Source organism: Pterocles gutturalis, unplaced genomic scaffold (assembly GCF_000699245.1).
Source record: "Pterocles gutturalis isolate BGI_N339 unplaced genomic scaffold, ASM69924v1 scaffold26351, whole genome shotgun sequence".
In the NCBI taxonomy this organism is placed as follows: domain Eukaryota; kingdom Metazoa; phylum Chordata; class Aves; order Pterocliformes; family Pteroclidae; genus Pterocles; species Pterocles gutturalis.
In genome coordinates, this window is record NW_010106411.1 from 76,780 (window position 1) to 94,515 (window position 17,736).

At 41.4% G+C, this 17,736-nt stretch overlaps 1 protein-coding gene across 1 annotated transcript in view; it reads right to left on the bottom strand.

Annotated features, from left to right (window-relative positions):
• The window catches only part of ITPR1 (inositol 1,4,5-trisphosphate receptor, type 1), a gene marked incomplete at its 3' end in the record, with an annotated part of 143,837 nt that overhangs the window by 74,385 nt on the left and 51,716 nt on the right, over positions 1-17,736 (bottom strand). Inside the window, exons 16-30 of the mRNA XM_010087777.1 lie at positions 17,203-17,375; positions 16,825-16,944; positions 15,311-15,505; positions 13,314-13,565; positions 11,788-11,929; positions 10,646-10,799; positions 10,121-10,308; positions 8,340-8,478; positions 6,669-6,727; positions 5,303-5,464; positions 5,034-5,204; positions 4,014-4,079; positions 3,012-3,149; positions 1,379-1,504; positions 808-1,008 (exon numbers count right to left, since the gene is read on the bottom strand). Of these exons, the coding sequence (XP_010086079.1) occupies positions 808-1,008; positions 1,379-1,504; positions 3,012-3,149; positions 4,014-4,079; positions 5,034-5,204; positions 5,303-5,464; positions 6,669-6,727; positions 8,340-8,478; positions 10,121-10,308; positions 10,646-10,799; positions 11,788-11,929; positions 13,314-13,565; positions 15,311-15,505; positions 16,825-16,944; positions 17,203-17,375 (2,286 nt within the window). The remainder of the gene's footprint in view (positions 1-807; positions 1,009-1,378; positions 1,505-3,011; positions 3,150-4,013; positions 4,080-5,033; positions 5,205-5,302; positions 5,465-6,668; positions 6,728-8,339; positions 8,479-10,120; positions 10,309-10,645; positions 10,800-11,787; positions 11,930-13,313; positions 13,566-15,310; positions 15,506-16,824; positions 16,945-17,202; positions 17,376-17,736) is intronic.

Below are 17,736 nucleotides of genomic sequence, written 5' to 3' on the forward strand. Positions count from 1 at the left end.
GATAAAACACAGAAGGCAACCCCCAAGGCAATCTCCTTTTCCCAGGAGCTGCTGACCCACATGGAAGCCGACTTTTAAGCATATCACAAACTCAACTCCATGTTGAGAAGCTCACAAAACCATTTTTGAACTGAACGACAAGATATGGAAGACCTTTGATCAAGCCAGTAAGATTGATATGCAAAAGCCAGAGCTTGACAAATCTGATCCTTGGGCTCCCCCTGCTGAGGAGGCCAATAAAAATGACGTCAGACATGCAAATCCAACTTACAGGGATTTATTCACCTTTCCCTTACCTCTCCCTTCTATCCTGTCACCCCAGTTTCCCAGTTATCTACACACCTAAATATCTGAAGACCCTCAGACTTTTTCCCCCTTCAGCACTTAAACAGCTGAATACATAGGTCTTGGTAAGAGAAGAAATTCCCATTAAAATACTATCATGGTAAAATTTTCCTTCTCCATTAGCGATCTTGAAATTAAACTACTTCTCTTCCAGCCAATTTTGCTAGAGAAAGGCACCCTTGCTTCATAAGTCCACCTATATGTTCCTGTGTAGAAGCCTGGAAAGTAACTTATAAGCATCATTAATAACTGACCACTTGTTGTACCTGTGGGTGAAGAGCTCAGAAAGCTTTTGGTCACAAAAAAGCCTGTGCTTTCTGGTAGCTGTGTGCTCTTTTTGCATTGAGAGAGCTAACTGTCAGCTTCTTGGCAGTCCCAGAAGTGAGAGGATCAATTTGTCATTTTCACCAAATGGTATGTGAAAACTTCTGTTCAGACCTTGCAAATCTCTGCAGCTCTCACCTCAGCCATTACCATATCTTGGCATTTCTTAATGAATTTTCCTTCCGCCTTGACAATTGTCTGCAAGAACTTTATGTACTGAACATTTCTGCCATGTGTTTCGATACAGTGGACAAAGTGTTGAACAACGCGCTCATTAATCTCACTGCAAAGCTGGAAGTTGTTCATGAAAATGTGCTGCATTGTTACTGCTTCCAGAATCTAATGGAGGGGATGAAAGAGAAATAAATTAGAAAATAAACAAACCACCAAACCCACACAGAAGTCAGGATAAAGTCAACACTCGTGCAGGGTGCAGGACTGAAAAGAACATTTCCAAGGACCTAATCTTTCAACACAACAGCTCGTATCTAAGCCTATTTTTCAGTCCACTTCACCCTCTTGAACCTTCTACACTGAAACCATCCTAAATAAACAGATCTTGCCAACTTTTGAGGCCTTAGAATGAAAACAAAATGTGACCCCTTCAACCAATCTTGCATCAGAACAGCCCCAGAGGCGATCGCCAAGGACAATCCATTCTCTCTTGTTGCTAGACAAAAAATAAATCATGGCATGAGGTTATTCTTACCCCTGGGTTAAGGAACAGGTTTATGTGCTTGTGCAGCAATGCCTGGTTCTGTTGGTTCCCAGCACAAAAGTTCTGTAAAAACTCGTGTGCAAGCTTCATTATCTCCTGCATCCTCGTGTCTTCAGCCTGTGATTGCATGACAAATAAGATGGGGTTAAAAAGAATCTGAAGGTTCACTTTCAGGTGAGTACTGGATGAGCCACAGCTCCAGCCCTGCAAGGGAACTGTCACGTCTCTCTCACACTCCAAAGAAAAACAAACCTCCACCCAGTTCACAGACACTGGGGATGAGTTTGGCTTGCTTCATGGTTTTAAAGATCATCAAAAATAAAGAGCATAATAGAAATTACAGTAGTTTATTCTCTAAAATTGAATACTCCACGGCCAAGCCTGCCAGCAACGTGCTTTAGTCACTTTTACACTTCTGCACATAGCAGTGCATTGGCCAAACCACACATCATCACCTTGGGGCTGCACAGGAAAATTGCCACGTTCCACTGAAATGCATTTCAGCAGTGACAGATAGGTAGTTCATGGCAAAGAAGAGATGGAAAGTTATTATTGCAATGGTTAAGCCCAATTTATATTTACTGGAATCTGCACACCCGTTGCATACTTCCAAGTACAGTTCAGGAATCGGTGCCTTTCCTCTGACATCAGTGTGGATTACCAGTCCACTGATGGTATAAAATGCAGTTTGGAAAATTAGTGTCTGCTTTTATTTTTAAGGAGTTTCATATATTTCCAAGGGTGAAACACCTTCCACACTGCCTGTCCAATATGTATTCACATGTATGGGACAGAAAGGTGGCAAGAGGTGTTGGGAGGGTGTTTTTGTTGCTGATTTTTTACCAAAATATGAAGCAAGAAAGCATGAGACTTAGCTTAACATTAATCGAAGCTACTGTCTAGAACTACTGGTTCTCAGAAATCTGTAGAGTTTGGAACAGAGGACAGCAGAGTGGCCAGAACTCACCTATGCAATGATAAGTACCTGTCACCTGTGACTAATGGGCAGCCAACGTGATGAACTTAGGGTGTGTTTCATCCGCACAACACAGTGCTGTGCAAGCTCAAACCACACAGCACCCCAAAGTGGGCTTCAAACTGCACAGCTGATATGACCCTGCCCTCTGATATGGCTGGTTACGGACAGCAGACCTCACCTGGAGAGTCAGTTGATATTTATTCATTTCTAAGGGGAGTTTGGGACTCTACAACTAACGGGGGGGGGGAAGGTCTGTATCTAACTCCTGGGCAGACCTGTTGAGAAATCATACAGCTACCTCGTAGCAATAACAAGGGCCTTGCTTCCACCAACACAGCTTAAATGCAAGGCAGCACACACCTCCCATGAAAAGCTGAGAGTTGAGCCTTGGTCTTACTCTGAGCTATGATGGACAAATGTCAGGAAATAGCATATAACACTGTATATTCAAAGACTTCAAACAAGCAAAGCTTATATAAGCTCCCCATTATTTTTGAAGCGTGGATATTTCATAGACAATGAGGGTGTATAAAATAGCCTCTGTGAATCCAATATGAAGGTAGAAGGTTCAGGAAGGTCCAGAGGAGGTATTGAAAGCCTGTCAACATGACATGAAGCATGGGGATAGCCGTACAGAAACCCAACCTTTTCGTAAGGGATCTGCAGCAGCTCCAGCACAACCGCGTGAGCTCCCATGTTCCTCAGAAGTCGCTGCTGCTGCTTACGGCTCTTCCTGACCGAGGCGCTTTCCTGAACACAGAGCTTGCTGAGGCGCAGCAGGATCTGGAGAAGAGACTGGGTTTAGAGCCGAAATTCTGGGGTTTCTTTCAGAGCATGCCAGGTGGCTTCTGGAGAGCAGCAACAGTGAAAAATGTATCTGCATGGACCAGAGCAGCTCTAAGCAGCAAAAGCAGGTTTTGGGGTCTTAAAGTGAGGAGCTAAAGCCCAGTTGCACTTACAACATCAGCAGAGGTGCAAAAGGACCAAGATGGAACCCAGAGCCACCGGGACACGTTGGGGCAGAAGGCAGCAATGGTTTCTGCTGCCCCTCGAGCGGCAGCCACCACCACCCTGGGGACACAGCAGCCTTGCACCACTCGGCACAGGCAAGGGAAGCAGTTTACTGGCCTGGGCACCATCCATGGCATCTCTGACTAGGGCTGGTCCTGCAGAATTCAGCCACATCAAGTGAACCTGGCATCGGGCTCCGCAGTATGGAGTCACACAAAGAACATTAGCTCACACCACATCAGCGCCAACACACGCTCTTTGCCTGGTGTTTTTTTAATTAAATTTCAACAGCCTGGTGGTTTTGAGTGCAAGGTACTTAGGACAGTGCAAATTAAATAGTTTCACCACTTGCTTACTTCCTTTGTAGCCTTTAACAATAAAAATATTGTGTTACCATTGAAACAGCAACAAAACGTTGCATTTCTCACTAATCCATTCTTAAGGAAAGAATACACATGTCACGCTTGTTGTATTCCTGGCTTCCCATTCAAGTTGGGAGATGTTATTACTCAGCAAATAGTTTCCACAATGGAAGAGTGACTCAGACTTTCCTGGGTGCCTCCCTGTGACTGCAGCTCTCCAGAGCTGTGTTACTCATTTACACTTCCATTTAACTATCAAGAAGCAAAGTTTTACCTCTTTTACTACACGGTAGTTGTAGCTGCTAGTACTTTCAGGCTTTTGGGACTTGCTGTGACCTTCCTGAAGATAAAAATCAAACAACTTATTAGTAGCTTATACTATCATCTTCATGAAGGCTAAAATTACTGTTCTAGGATAGTGCCTGCTCTCCTTCTGGAAAGGAGTGTCATCCTTCAGTCTTCTGACAGTCTCAGAAAAACACACATAATTATCCTGTCAAGTCACATTGACCTCTATAACATAAAATGCGGGTGGGATGATTTTAGAGACAGCAACCTCCTGTCCTTTCCTTTGCTTGTCACATTCTGTCTGTAATCAATTCTCCCCCCAAAAAACTTCTTTCTCTCCCTCTCTACTATTATTAAACTGTCTTTGCATAGATATCAAGAGATGTCTTACATACTACGCACAAGGAAAGAAAGTAGTAAATTACTTTTATTTACTTCCAGCAATAAATGTTCATAACCCAGGGACTATTTCTTGAATTTCCTCACCCAGTCTTTTCTATTTCTTTGCAAAGTATATGGGGACAAAAGCTGTTTAATTAGTTCTAAGCCAGATGTGCATGCCAAGAAAGTCCTGTATTATCAGGTAGAGATAAAGCACTGTTCTCTTCTGCCATTTAATCAGTGTCATGATTTAAAATGCATCACCTGAACAGTTTGCAGCTCTGCCCTTCCATTATCTGAGATACTTTTAACCATACGAACCCCATGCAATCTGTCAGTGCTGAAAGGATGCAACTCGGGACCCAGAGCAAACCCAAACAAGTCCTCTGTTAAAGCCTAGAGATGACACTGCAGTGGCTGCTAATCCTGAGCAGTTTCCACTGCAGACTAACTGGCACCAACCAGCTCAAGTTCTCTTATTCTTGCCTTAATCTAAAAGCAATACAGATTGCCTCACCAGGCTATGCAGTGTGCTGGAAAGATGGCTTTTTATTCACACTTCTGGAAACAGTTACATCTTCATAAAATACTAACACATGAATTTGTGCAAACACAACCTAATTACCTCTTTTTTCTTGTGTTCATTTTCACCTTGTACTGCATCCATAGTCTCATCAGGACCTTGGCCTTTGTACACCCAAAGCTCTGATTTTTCCACAATAGACCTCAGCTGGTCCAAATCTTGTTTTATCTGTTTGTAGTTGTCAACATCTTGGCTGGTAACAAGCAGTTGAACCTTACATGAATGCAATCCATTAGTTGCACAAAAGGATTGTTTTTAGCTGCAACATATACATTCAGATGAAGAGTAACGCTCTTAATAGACACACATACCTGCTTAAAAGCTTGAAGGACTTCTTGTCTCTGACTGAAGTGCCGGAAGAGTAGCTGAAGTGCTCCAGACACCAGAGGAGGATAATCATGCATTGTTAAATGCAACAGAACTCTGAGAAATGTTCTGCCACCATGATCATCTAAGTCCAGTGGTGTATTCTCCTCACTGAAAAAGGAACTTAGGAGTTAACCAGCATATTAGACTGAATTTCCCAACAGGTTAAGCCTAGTCAGGGGTCGTAGAAAACCTTTTTTCTTACTTTTAATCAAAGGGAAAATGTATCAAATCAAGTGCTATCTTAAGACACACAGGGCTTTTTGGTGTACTGCTTAATAGGGAGGCTATTCCAGAATCTCATTAATCATGGTTCACTCAGCCTACGTTATCCAACTTACAGTTTCTGAGGTCAAACTACAACAAAATATTTGTCCCTATGTCAGCCTCACCCTATTGCTCAAATACTTCTTGCCCACTCCTGGTACTAACCTTTCTCACTATATGAAATAAAACCCTACCTCATTATCCAGGTTGCAATGCTAATTATGTCAAGCACTTAAAATCCTCCTCTTCCCTCTCTTTCCCCTGCTCCTCTTGTCTGAGCAGGAGAAACTCATGCTGTATTTTTCTTTTTCCCATCAGTGCCCCCTCAGTCTTTTCCACATTCTGGTTCCAAATAAGTCTGCATGCTTACAGTAAAAAATCTGGTTATTAATTCTGTAAGCAATCTCTCTTGCACCTTCTACCTTCATTTAAGAAATCAGTTATCTTAGGTTTATAGGAAATGACTGCAGCTCTGAGCAGCTTAAGGACAAGCTCAAGTACTTGGAGTCTGTCACTGACTTGCTGTCCTGTGATTTAAGAAAGGATATAAGCCGCCGCGGAAGGAAGGCAGGTAGGGAATGTACAGCTTGCCTTGTTCTGTCATTCATGTGCAGTTTAATACTGCATTATAAAAAAAAAAAAGTAAATAAATTAAAGGATGGCTAAATATATATCTGTGTCAGTAGAAGCCCCAATCCTTGCCTACACAAACTTTTCCACCTAAGATTTTACTGCAGCATTCAGCTTAGATGCACTAATCCTCCAGCCTGGCTTTCACCCACACAAGTGAAGCCCTCCCACGAAGACATTTCTGGCTGAAGGACCCCTGTCCCTTATCTCTGGCTTTTAATCCAAATGGACACTACTTTGAGCTGTATCCAAGGCATTTCAGGAAAATGAAGCCTAGGTAACTGTGGCAGTTGTTTCCAATCTTTTCCCAGTTACCACCTCCCTTTCAGGTACAATCCCCAGTCCTCAGGAGCCTGAGGGCTGCAGCCTGGGAACTGCTGAGCTACCCCTTGATTAGCACTAGTGAACAGATACTTTCCTTCCACCAAAGATCCCCTCGGCTTGTTCCTCAATATGTTCAAAGTCAAGGGCTCCTGAGAAAATAAACAAGACAAATATGTTACGTCAGATTTGCACCAAAGATGTTTTCGCAGCCTAAAATTATTTTTAATGGCAAGTGGTGATGTAGGTGTAAGCAAGGGGTCATAACAAGCTGAAAGGATATTGAAGCAGCCTGCTAAGATAACAGAAGACAATAAATTAACCTGTTCTCAGCTCACAAATTAAACTGCACAATAATTTCGGCAACATCCAGGCTTACTCCTCTCTTGCCTATTTTTAGACTGCACCAGCATGTCATTCCAGGACACTGATGGGATCTGGTGTCATTCAGAGGGGCCATCCACAAGAAACACCAGACTTCAGCCGTGACAAGTTCTAGAGTAATAAATTCAGCAATGGCAGTAGTGCCCCTGTTGCTCAATAGACAAAAAGGTCTTTGCATTTTTCTGTACAAGATATAGACTGTCACGCAGACAATTACCAGTATTCTGAAATAAAAAAATAAAAATGGTAGAACAGACTTGGAACTCTCAATATTTCACAAAGATTTGCAAAGAGGAATACAAAGAGAGCCTGGGGATTTTACATCCTTGCCAAAAAACATTTACCCCCTTTCTTCCAAAGTTCAGCTCGCAGAAAGGGCTCTCGCTCTCCCCGCCAGCCCACTTCCGAAGGCCTTGGCACCCAGGGGGCTGCTGGACAGGCAGCCCAAGAAAAAAGTAAACACATCCCCTTTGAAGTGAGATCAAAAGAAGCAGTCTTCTCCCTTTGAAGACTTCACATCTAAACCACATTTCCCTTATCTTTCTAATTTGCATCTAGAGATACAGTCCCCAAATTGAGGAAGAAAAACTGTTTGATGTGTAATATGCTGCACTTCTAAAGTCCAGTTATTACTACATGGTGCAGGTCACAACTACAGGACGCTTTTTTGCCTGGGAAGTGATACAGCAATTAATAACACCACATCTACCCCCTCCACTACCTATCCTGCTTTCAGTTAAGAACACTGGCCATGACAAGCTCCTCAACAGCTCTCTTTCATACCCTTGTCTAGCAGCACTGAGATACAGACACCTCCAGACATCTTGGCTTCATGTTCTTTTTCTTGGAAAAGAGAAATTTGGGTGGGTAGAGACATAAGGCCAGGGGGAAGGGATGGAGGAAATCACGTTACTTTGGGGACCTCAAGGCCAGGCTGGATGAGGCTTTGAGCAACCTGGGCTAGTGGGAGGTGTCCCTGCCCATGGCAGGGGGTCGGAACCAGATGATCTCTAAGATCCCTTACAACCCAAACCATTCTGTGATTCTGTGACCCTTTTCCTTCACTCAAACATTAATAGAAAATATTTGAGGTTGACAACAGATCACACATGATAGCGTTTATTTCAGGTTTTCCTTAAAGGATGCATCTCAGGCTCTTGGTCACACTTAACACATGGAAACAAGTAGGAGAGAGTACAAATAAATCCTGGGTTTTGTTTGGGATATATGGAAGGATCTCTGTTACTCCTGCTGTCAGCAGGGTACTCTGCTCCATTCATATGCTAAGGGAAGAACCTGCATTAACTATCCAATTAGCACCTCTGAGATTAAAGAGTCTTCCCTAACCCACACAAACTCATTTTTTGCAAAATAACTAACCTGGTACATTAGCTGGCATTTCTTGATTACTGCTTCCAGTGGGCGATTCAGACATCTGGGCATTGCTTTCATCAAATTCATGTTTAAATATACAAAGTAGGCAGGAGATTCTGTAGTCCAATCTCACATTCAAAATAAACTGATGATACAGAAGCAATAAAAATGTTCATGCAACTTGCCATTTCCAGCACATGTACAATTTACACATAATGCAGTGCTACCAACATGGCAACATCAACATAGTAAAGGCATGGATTTAACTTGGAGAAGAGGCATGCAAGTGTTTTCTTAAAAATCCCCAGAATTCAGTGATTTTTTTTTTCAGTGATTTCAATTACCATATATGCACGCTGTTACAAATACTTATGAGTAAGAGATGTTGGCAGAGTTTTGATTCCTCGTTACTGCCCAATGCAGGCATCCTCCTCCTGCCCCCCAGGAAAGGATCAGTGATTTCAATGACCATATCATATGCACACTGTTACAAATACTTATGAGTAAGAGATGCTGGCAGAGTTTTGATTCCTTGTTACTGCCCAATGCACGCATCCTCCTCCTGCCCCCCAGGAAAGGAAAGCAGCATTTCTATCTCTGTTCTGAAACCAGCAGGAATCCATCAGACCAGTGCTGCTGTCCTCCTTGCGCTGACTCCCAGGGCACTGGGGCAGAGGAAGCCAAACACGAGCTGCCAAGAGCCAGGCTGCTGCCACGCGTGCAGCATCACAGCCTGCTGCTGCCCTACAACAGCCACCAGCTCCAGTGGGCTGTGTTAGGTAGTGCCTGGGAAACCTCCAGCACAGCAGAGACAACCTTCTCGCTGGTCTTCCTCCCTCTTGAAGAAAGAGGTATGATGCAAAGAACACTTACAGTGCAATTCTCAGATGTAGGGGAAAATGCTTAATGCCAGTTTTAATAGACCATGGTAGCAGGAGGAACACTGGCACGCTAAAATACCCTGTTGCACATGCCAGGCTGTAAGAGAAGTTCTGCCTTTAACTAAAATTAGCACTGGTGAAAGGAAGTGAATCAAGCCTCCCCTACGTGCTGCATCTGCTGCTGAGGGGAAGGGCATAACCTCCAACCCAGCCATGTGCGAAGCCTCCCACGGGGGCACAGGGAAGGTACACCGTGGCTTTCCTGCTGCTTCGCATGCTTTCGCCCACAAGGCTTTTGCAGCATTCTGGCCTTTGTGAACTTGCCCATGAAGCTACTGAACAGAACAGAGACTGCTACACTGAGGGAGGGAAGATGGATTTCAGCGCAGTGAGTTTACAGCAAAATCTAGATCAAGGCAGCACTGTAGAAAAGGGAAAAAAACTTTTCTCTTTGTGTCCCAAAGACTTAGGGGTGAACATGTGAGAAAAGAGATAGCGATGCTGGCAGATGTCCATACATAAAAACACTTAAGACTGATGGCTGTACAAGGGGAAGAGTCTGGAGTACCTCCCCTTCCTTGGGGCACTTAACAAGATGGCTCTGTAGACTCAGAGAAATTACTGAGACAGTAAGGTGGAAAATCAGCTCTCCACTTCTGCAGGTTAGATATTTACAAATCACTGGTAAATATGCAAATGTCAACTGCAAACTCATTTGTATTAAATTGCTTCAGTAATGGCATAATATTGTCATACGCAAGTTGAGTGCTGCATGCCTGAAAAAGTCACCTTTGCAATGGGTTACCAGTTCAAAAGGCAGGAGTGAATTAAAAGCCCACACAGCACTACATTAATGGTTAGATTAAGGACAGCACAAGATGCTACACTGATTAGTGTTGCTAGTACCTGAAGGATTTCGATAATCTTCAGCTTTGTGTCCATTACCAGGATGTCCTCTTTCTCTGGTTCACTCTGCTTGACATTACCCTCGGGAGCAGCTGCAAGTGGAGTCATGGGCAAGAACCCACCACCTCTGAGCACCACCTGGGTCATCAGCTCCCCGACTCCGTGGATTGACCTCATCACATTGCTCCCTTCAGAGAGGCAGGGAAACAGGTAAGGTTATGATGGTGTAATGGGACTGCATTAACAGGGCAAGGACCCTTCACATCCTACAAAGAGAAACTGTCTCAACATTAAAAAGGGCCAGGTGGACACCTGAATCCATGGAACAGCTGGAAGTCAACAGAAGCACTACAGGACTTTCAGAAACCCCCTGCCCTCTCCCTCTTTCATCATCGGCATCAACTCAGCTTTACAACCAAGCCACAGACAGAAAGGAGTAGCAGATTTCAAACCCACATTCACATTTTGGATGAAGTAGAAATTATCAAAGAGTTATCTGTTCCACCAATCATTTTCCAGCCTTACCTTTACTTTCCTCGCCTTTTGCCATCTTGGTAATAGGGAAGATGGTAGTGATGTGCACACAGTCTAATATAGCAAGGAGTATTTTGGTTAGTCTGAGGAGGTCACAGAAGTTGTAGAAACCAAAATAGATCAGATTTCTGGCTAAGTTAACAACCTACCAAAATAATAATAAAAAGCCTGATTAATAATAAATATTTTGCTATCACAATCAAGTTGTCTTAACACAGTGAAATGATCAAGAACCTAGCTGTGAGTCATATTCTTATCATTAGTCTTGTGGAATTACAAGGTATTTAGTTCTACATTTCATCAGAAAGTTTTCTACTTGCCTACAAATACTGCAATGCCTGGAGTAACAGTCTGTATCTGCAATTGACATTCTATAGCTTCAAACTCATTCCATATTTGTCTCATTACAGAAAAGGTAAGATAGGTCAAGACTAGAGAGAATATACAGGTGCTTTTTATGGTTTTGTCTTGCAAAAAAAAATATCACACATCTAAAGCTTACTGCTACCAAGTTATAAAGTGTCCCCACCAGTTCTCCACATGCACTGCTTCAAGATCCACCCATAATAATTTCACATATAGTGCAAATATTTAATGTAGCATCATTATCTAAAGTATATTCCCTCAAATACATTTTTTTAAAGAAATATCACATCTTCTCTTAAATTAATGGTTGTTTAGGGAATACTATTGCATAGATTTGATACATTTTATTTGCACAGACTATTTTAGTAGGTCAGTAAGTCACAGGACACTGTATTGTTCTCTTCGTGAGTAATACTGTAAGCTCTAGAGACAATCTGTGCATGCAGACATAGTGTTTAGTTTTTGAGGCTATTTATTCCGGTAAAGCTTGACTTTGCAATAACACTGAGAGCACAAAAAGTAAACAAGGCTGCTGCAAATCTAAGACATAAGCTCACATTCATTAATTGTATTTCAAGAACTCTCATTGCAAACTCACAAACTTCAGTGGGGTTGCTTGCACAAGGAGAAAGGACTACAGTAGAAAGGAGGAGCCTGCTGAGGCTCAGCACTCGCTAATTACTTGACAATCTACCTGGTGTTGAAAAAAAGCCCCAACATTCCACCAAAAAAAAAAAAAAAGGATAAAATCAGAACTGGATAACTACCTCAAAAGTGAGCTTATTTTTCTCTTTATCAGAGAAAGGGAACCTCTGACACACCACATCTCTTAAATATTCCTCTACAAATTCCATTGTTTGTGCAAATCTCTCCTTAATTTCATCTTTGGAAGTTCCACTGCTATCATAGCTGAAGAGGAAAAAAAAGCAAAACAAAAAACAAAACAAAACACAAAACTTAGCATGCAAATACACAGGGCTCCTTTCCCCCGATACAATTTTTCATTGGTTTGTCAAAATCTAAGAAAAGTTAAAGGCTGTTAAATAATTTATCCAAACGAGGGAGTCAGGAAGCTGACACCATAATTTCCTGGCTTTTGCTGTTTTATCCCATATGCTCATTTTGCACTATTTAAAAGTGTCTGAGGAAAACAAAAAATGATAATTTTGTCCCAGTAAATAAAAAAAATAAAGCCTTATTATTTTAGTGGAAACAATGACAAGCTACATACAGCATTAGGGAGAACAGCCAAGAGATGCTGACTGTGGATACTATTTTTCCTCCAAACAAAAACAACACATATGCAAAGTAGACATGACTTTTTCTTAATACAAATTCTAGGTTTGTTTCTCAGCGAGTGCAGAGAGAGTTTGGAAAAAACAATCCCACCACCTTCCATTAACTACTTTTGTTTTCCTGTTTGATCACGTATCACTGTTTAGCCTCTGCCAGAGCTGAAGCCATTTGTTTTTCTATTTTGGCATTTGAAGTTGAATATGATTTATTGCATCTCTCTTACCAAAGAAAACTAGGCTAGCAAGGAGGGAAGGGAAGGAAAAATAAGACACCACTAAACACCAGTAGTATTATACAGGCAAGACTAAAATTCCTACCATTTAACACAAATTTTAAATGTTCATTTTCTCTAACTGAAAAAATTAAGTTCTGAACAGTTCAAGTACTAAAAAATTTAAATTATTTGTACTATAAAGCGTTAATACAAGTCTACAGTCAAGCAATCACATCTCCAGTCCAGCTGTGGTTTTGCATGGGTTTTTCACCCCTGCATCAGAGTATTTTCCATTGGAGGTTAAGGAATGTGACTTTCTCCAGCAAATTGCTTGTTTCAGCATCTTCCCCCTTGTTTCTACTTTTGATCATGCAAGCTACCATATAGACAATCTGCCCTGAAGAGTCTATACGCTAACCAAATACGGCAGGAAGGAGGATGAAATAGTCCTCCTTGGCTTTCACTCCCCAGGGCCAGGTCACTTGTCACATCACCCAAATCAGAGACAGGCCGTCACTGTCATCACTGTGTTTTGGAGACAAACCCCTCCTGCCTCACAGCTTACACCACGCACATACAGAAAGGTTACTTTGTTCCTAGGAAGGGTCTCTCCAGCAAACATTACAGCCAAATGAAACGCCAAGGTTTGAATATGCTATTTATTTTTTTATATTTAAACAGAAACAGTATAAGTAATGCATGAGTTTAGGGTTGATCTGGTTTTGTTTTGAAAACCAAGAGTGATGTAATTTCCTTTCCCACACCATTCCAGCAAGTACTTACTCATCAATAGCAATTTCAGAAGGTATTTCAGACCAGAGACGAGCATACTTCACTGGTGTCACTTGTTCTTGTGGGTCACGATCAACGTGCATATGAAGCATGAGCCGGCAGAAAGATGCTCTCAAATCATACGGCAAGTTTTCATCAGACATGCAACGGAGAATGAGGTCCACATCCAACTGGCCAGATATTTCATTTATGGCTAAGTACTGTCGATCAAGGCACATTCTAGCAAAGAGGTTTAGTTGGTATCTTCAGGGGAAAAAAAATACACAAACAGCTTACACTTTAATTTCCAGAAAAATACACTGAGTATAATACTGATATGCTCTTATGTATTATCAGAATGAATATTTTCCAGTAATATAGCTATACTTATTATGAACAGAATAAAGCACTTATCAAACACTAGTAAAAAGTAACATAGTGGAAAAAGAGAATAAAAGGAGTCACCATATTTTCCTGAGAGTTACAAAGAATTAAGTAAGGCTGTTTATGAAAGCTACAGAAGAATTCAAAGCACACTTAAAGCAGCTCAGCCTAAATACCATAGAAAACCAAATGCTTCTTACTGATGCTGAAGCCACAGTTGTTCACTGAGGCAATGTAGATGGACTGTAGAACCATTAAAAATCAGGTACCTGATTAAACAACTGCTGAGCTCTGCTCTCTCCAGTCAAAGAATTAGTAAAGAAAAACTAAACTTAATTCTTAAGCTTGCCAGTCCATAAACTAAAAGCAAGCAATGGGCATTTAAGGTATGCACATTCAACAGACTGATAACTAGCCTTTCGTCATGGAGCACATGTCCAACGTTCATGAGTATTCATACAGGCTTGTGTTGAATAGTGTCAAGTGTGAGGTGTCTTAAAGAAATGAACGCTTAATTGAAAGCAGACTCATTTTCACTCTCAGCACTCCTCATGGGCATTTGACCAAACCGTAACCCAAACCCCTGTTTTAATGTAGACTAATGTCTACATTATAGACTACTAATGTAGTTTATAACATAGGCTAAAAATAATTAACACTATCAGTTCTACTTAAAAACAAGAGCAAGAAAATCTGTTTCGAAAGCAGATACAATTTAAAAAATATATACAAGAGGTCTCCTTTTGAGCTCAGCCCTCCAACAGGCTCAAATAAAAACAAGTATTAGGAAGTCTACTGCAGAAACCATTTCAGTGGAAAAAATAATGCAAAATAAGACAGCTACTAAAAATAAATTAAAAAAAAAATCTAGTTGTACTTTCTGCATCACCACAATCGAGTCCATCAAACTACTCTCAGACGTTTATAACCCAGACACAGGAATTTGGTCTGGGCTGAAACCTGATCTTATACTATGCCAAGAACTTGGTGTCTTGTCAAGTCATCTGGAAACATCGCTTCATGTCAGAAACTGCTAAAAGCATAGCTTAAGCTGTACAAAAGGGCACCACACAACAATCAAACCAAACTTGTGGCATTTTCATAGCTTCATATAGTGTCCTGCTGAGAACTACAGTAGCACTAAAGGCTTTGAGCTTAGACAGAAATTTAGAAGGCAGGGAGAACAGCAGTGACTTCTTTAAAAATCAGAAGCAAAGCCATCTGCATGCTGAAATCCTGCTACAAGTGGTTGTTCGCCCCAACCACCATCTGAAGAAGGTAACCTGAAGGGTTAACTAACATACAGGCTCTCTCCTAACACCCACTTCTCAGGGAACCAAGCAGAAATACAGTCATTAAGTGTTGTGCAAATTCAGTGCGATCTAAGCCTCAACTATTGTTTCTCAATCAGTTAAAACTTGCTTATGCTGATAATTGGACTTCTCACCTCAAATAACTGTGCTTTTAGCTCTCATTTCAAAGAGACTTCACTGTCCCCCTCTAATGGCTATTTTGTCCAGGAAACCAGTATCCCTTCTCCCAAGCCACCTACAGCCCATTTACCACAGGCTTCCCCACACAGCCTTGATGAACTCTGCTAGCCAACTACTGCATATGCTGTTAACCTGTAGTAGCTGAGTACGTCCCGATCTTCCTTCTGCCCTTCCTTAGCATCCTGAGCCAACTCTCTGATACTCTTACTGCGGATTTCCTTGTTACTGTCTCTCCAGAACAACCACACTTCTTCCTCATCTTCTCCAACTTCCAAGGCATTTTCTCCACTTGACACTTCTTCAAATTCAAATCGAGAAAGGACCAGCCTGCCAGAAGGAAGTTAGGTTAGATTACAAACTGCCAAGACCCATGCAGATCTTCTAGAACATTTCTTTTAAGACACTTGCTAGAAAAGACACTTGCTAAAAGTACTGGTGATGTAGAAGGAACTAATTTTATGATCTCACCTGCATTCAGGAAACACAAATTTTAATCCTCATCTCTCCAAAGTAAAAGCAGAATATCCTACTCTTTCAGCAGCAGCAGTTTACTACATAAAATCTTTGTGTTTTATTATTAAAAGCACTAGGTTAGAATGAATTTAGATTATAAGCTTTCCATTCAGCCTTAAAAAGACCAACATTTCAGCTCCATTCAATTGATGAAGATAAAGAAACAAGGAAGTTAAAGACATGTCTGACTGACTTTCAAAAACACCTTTACAGGAAAACTGGTTAAAAGATAATTCGGACAAAGAAACAATTTCTCCAACAAATATGTCTAAAAATCGATTAGTTCTGTATGCCATAAATGCCAAGTGGATCAGAACTTCTTAGTGCTTACGGGGCAAAATAACTAGAAACAAATCAGTTATTAAAACTAAAAAAGCTTTGGGTGCTTTTAGTTCTTTAGCAAAAAAAAGATCATATATCTGAAAAAAACCCCAACAAATTAAACAAATAAAGATAAGAACAAATAAGTGATGCAGCAGCTTTAAGTGCTGATGGAAATAAATACAGTCTCTATGATTTCATAAAGAGAATTAACTGTGTAAGCATACTCTGATCCATTTGTGTTTTAAATACTATCTGACAAAGACCTGCTTCCCTTTTACAGTATTTTGATAATGATTATCTGTGCCCTAATGCACACATCTAATAAACCTATTTTTATGAAAGATAATTGGGATTTGGTGCCTGCTATGATGCTGCAGCAATGGCAGGGCAATGCTGAGAGCTGGAAACCAAAATCCTAACCGCAGAGGGAGAAAAGGGTGAGCAGAGACGCACCAGCTTCTGCTTTGCTGCAAGCTGAGCTCAGTGGGCACGCACCCAAGAAGCGCTCGCTCGCTTCAGACAGCTCATGGAGGAAAGCCTGAAGCCCAGAGGAGGATCAGGCCCACTGGGCCCTGCACACCTTCCTGCAAAGTCTGTCTGCTTTGATCAAAATGAGATATCAGAAAGATTTCTGACTGCAGCGCTGAGAACCCATATGGCAGACACCTGCTGTCACCAGCTCCCATTTACCGTGTATTTGAAGAGGACCCCACACATACTGAACTGCTTTCTCTAGACATGCCAGCAGAGCTCTCAGCTTTGAATCACCTTCCTTCTGTTTCTTGCCTTCTTTAAAGGCATTCACTTACTTAGTTTCAATGAGAATGTCTGCATTTGCTGGATTCAGCACAGCTTTACAAATCAGCTCCTGTGTCACCGGAATAGACTTGTTCATGGAAACGCACAGATCTGAGAGGTAATCCAAAAACCTGTTGGAAAACGCAAGCCAAAAGGGTATCAATCCTTACTGAGATCTCAACTGAGCAATCTGCATTTCAGAAAGAAAACATCCAGAACTCCATTTTAGCATTGCAGAGTGAGACTGCTGCCCGAGGGGAAAGCTATGGCGAGTGCCAAAAAAGATGTGAACTAGCTGTGCTTCCTTACTAGCAACTTGCCAGGTACAGATTTTTCTCAGAAGGCTAAGAGGAAAAGGGTAATCATATACTCAAAAATGTAGATCTCACCTGGGCTCCCTATTTTTCCTGACAAGACTAACAAAAGTGTCAATCTCAGCAGCTGTGATGTGCTTCTCCAGGAGCTTGCGATTGTTATGAAGCAGCGCTGTAATAGTGTCCTCAGCCAAGACATCGTAACCAATTTGCTTCTGCATGAAGCCAAACTGCTTCGCAATGTATTCCTTCAAAACACAGAGGGAAGAAGGAAGGTGGTGTAATTAGTTCTCAGAATTTAAGAAAATAATCAATAATGGAAAACAATAAGATGTTTGTCAATATCAAGATCCCAAAAAGTGACCTAGATTAGATTCAAATTATTCTTTTAACAGAAAGCAAGTGATGACAGATAACTGTAGCACCTCCCTCCCTCCTGCACCAAGGGATTCTTCCTTATCTGATATGAGGTTTTTTTCTAATAAATGGCAACAAAAAAAAGTCCAGCCTTAATTCACAGGTTCAACGGAGCTTGTAGTATGCAAAAGTGAAGAAAGTCTTATAATTCACTGGATGTGACAATTACCAATTCTGTTTTCTCAAATTCCC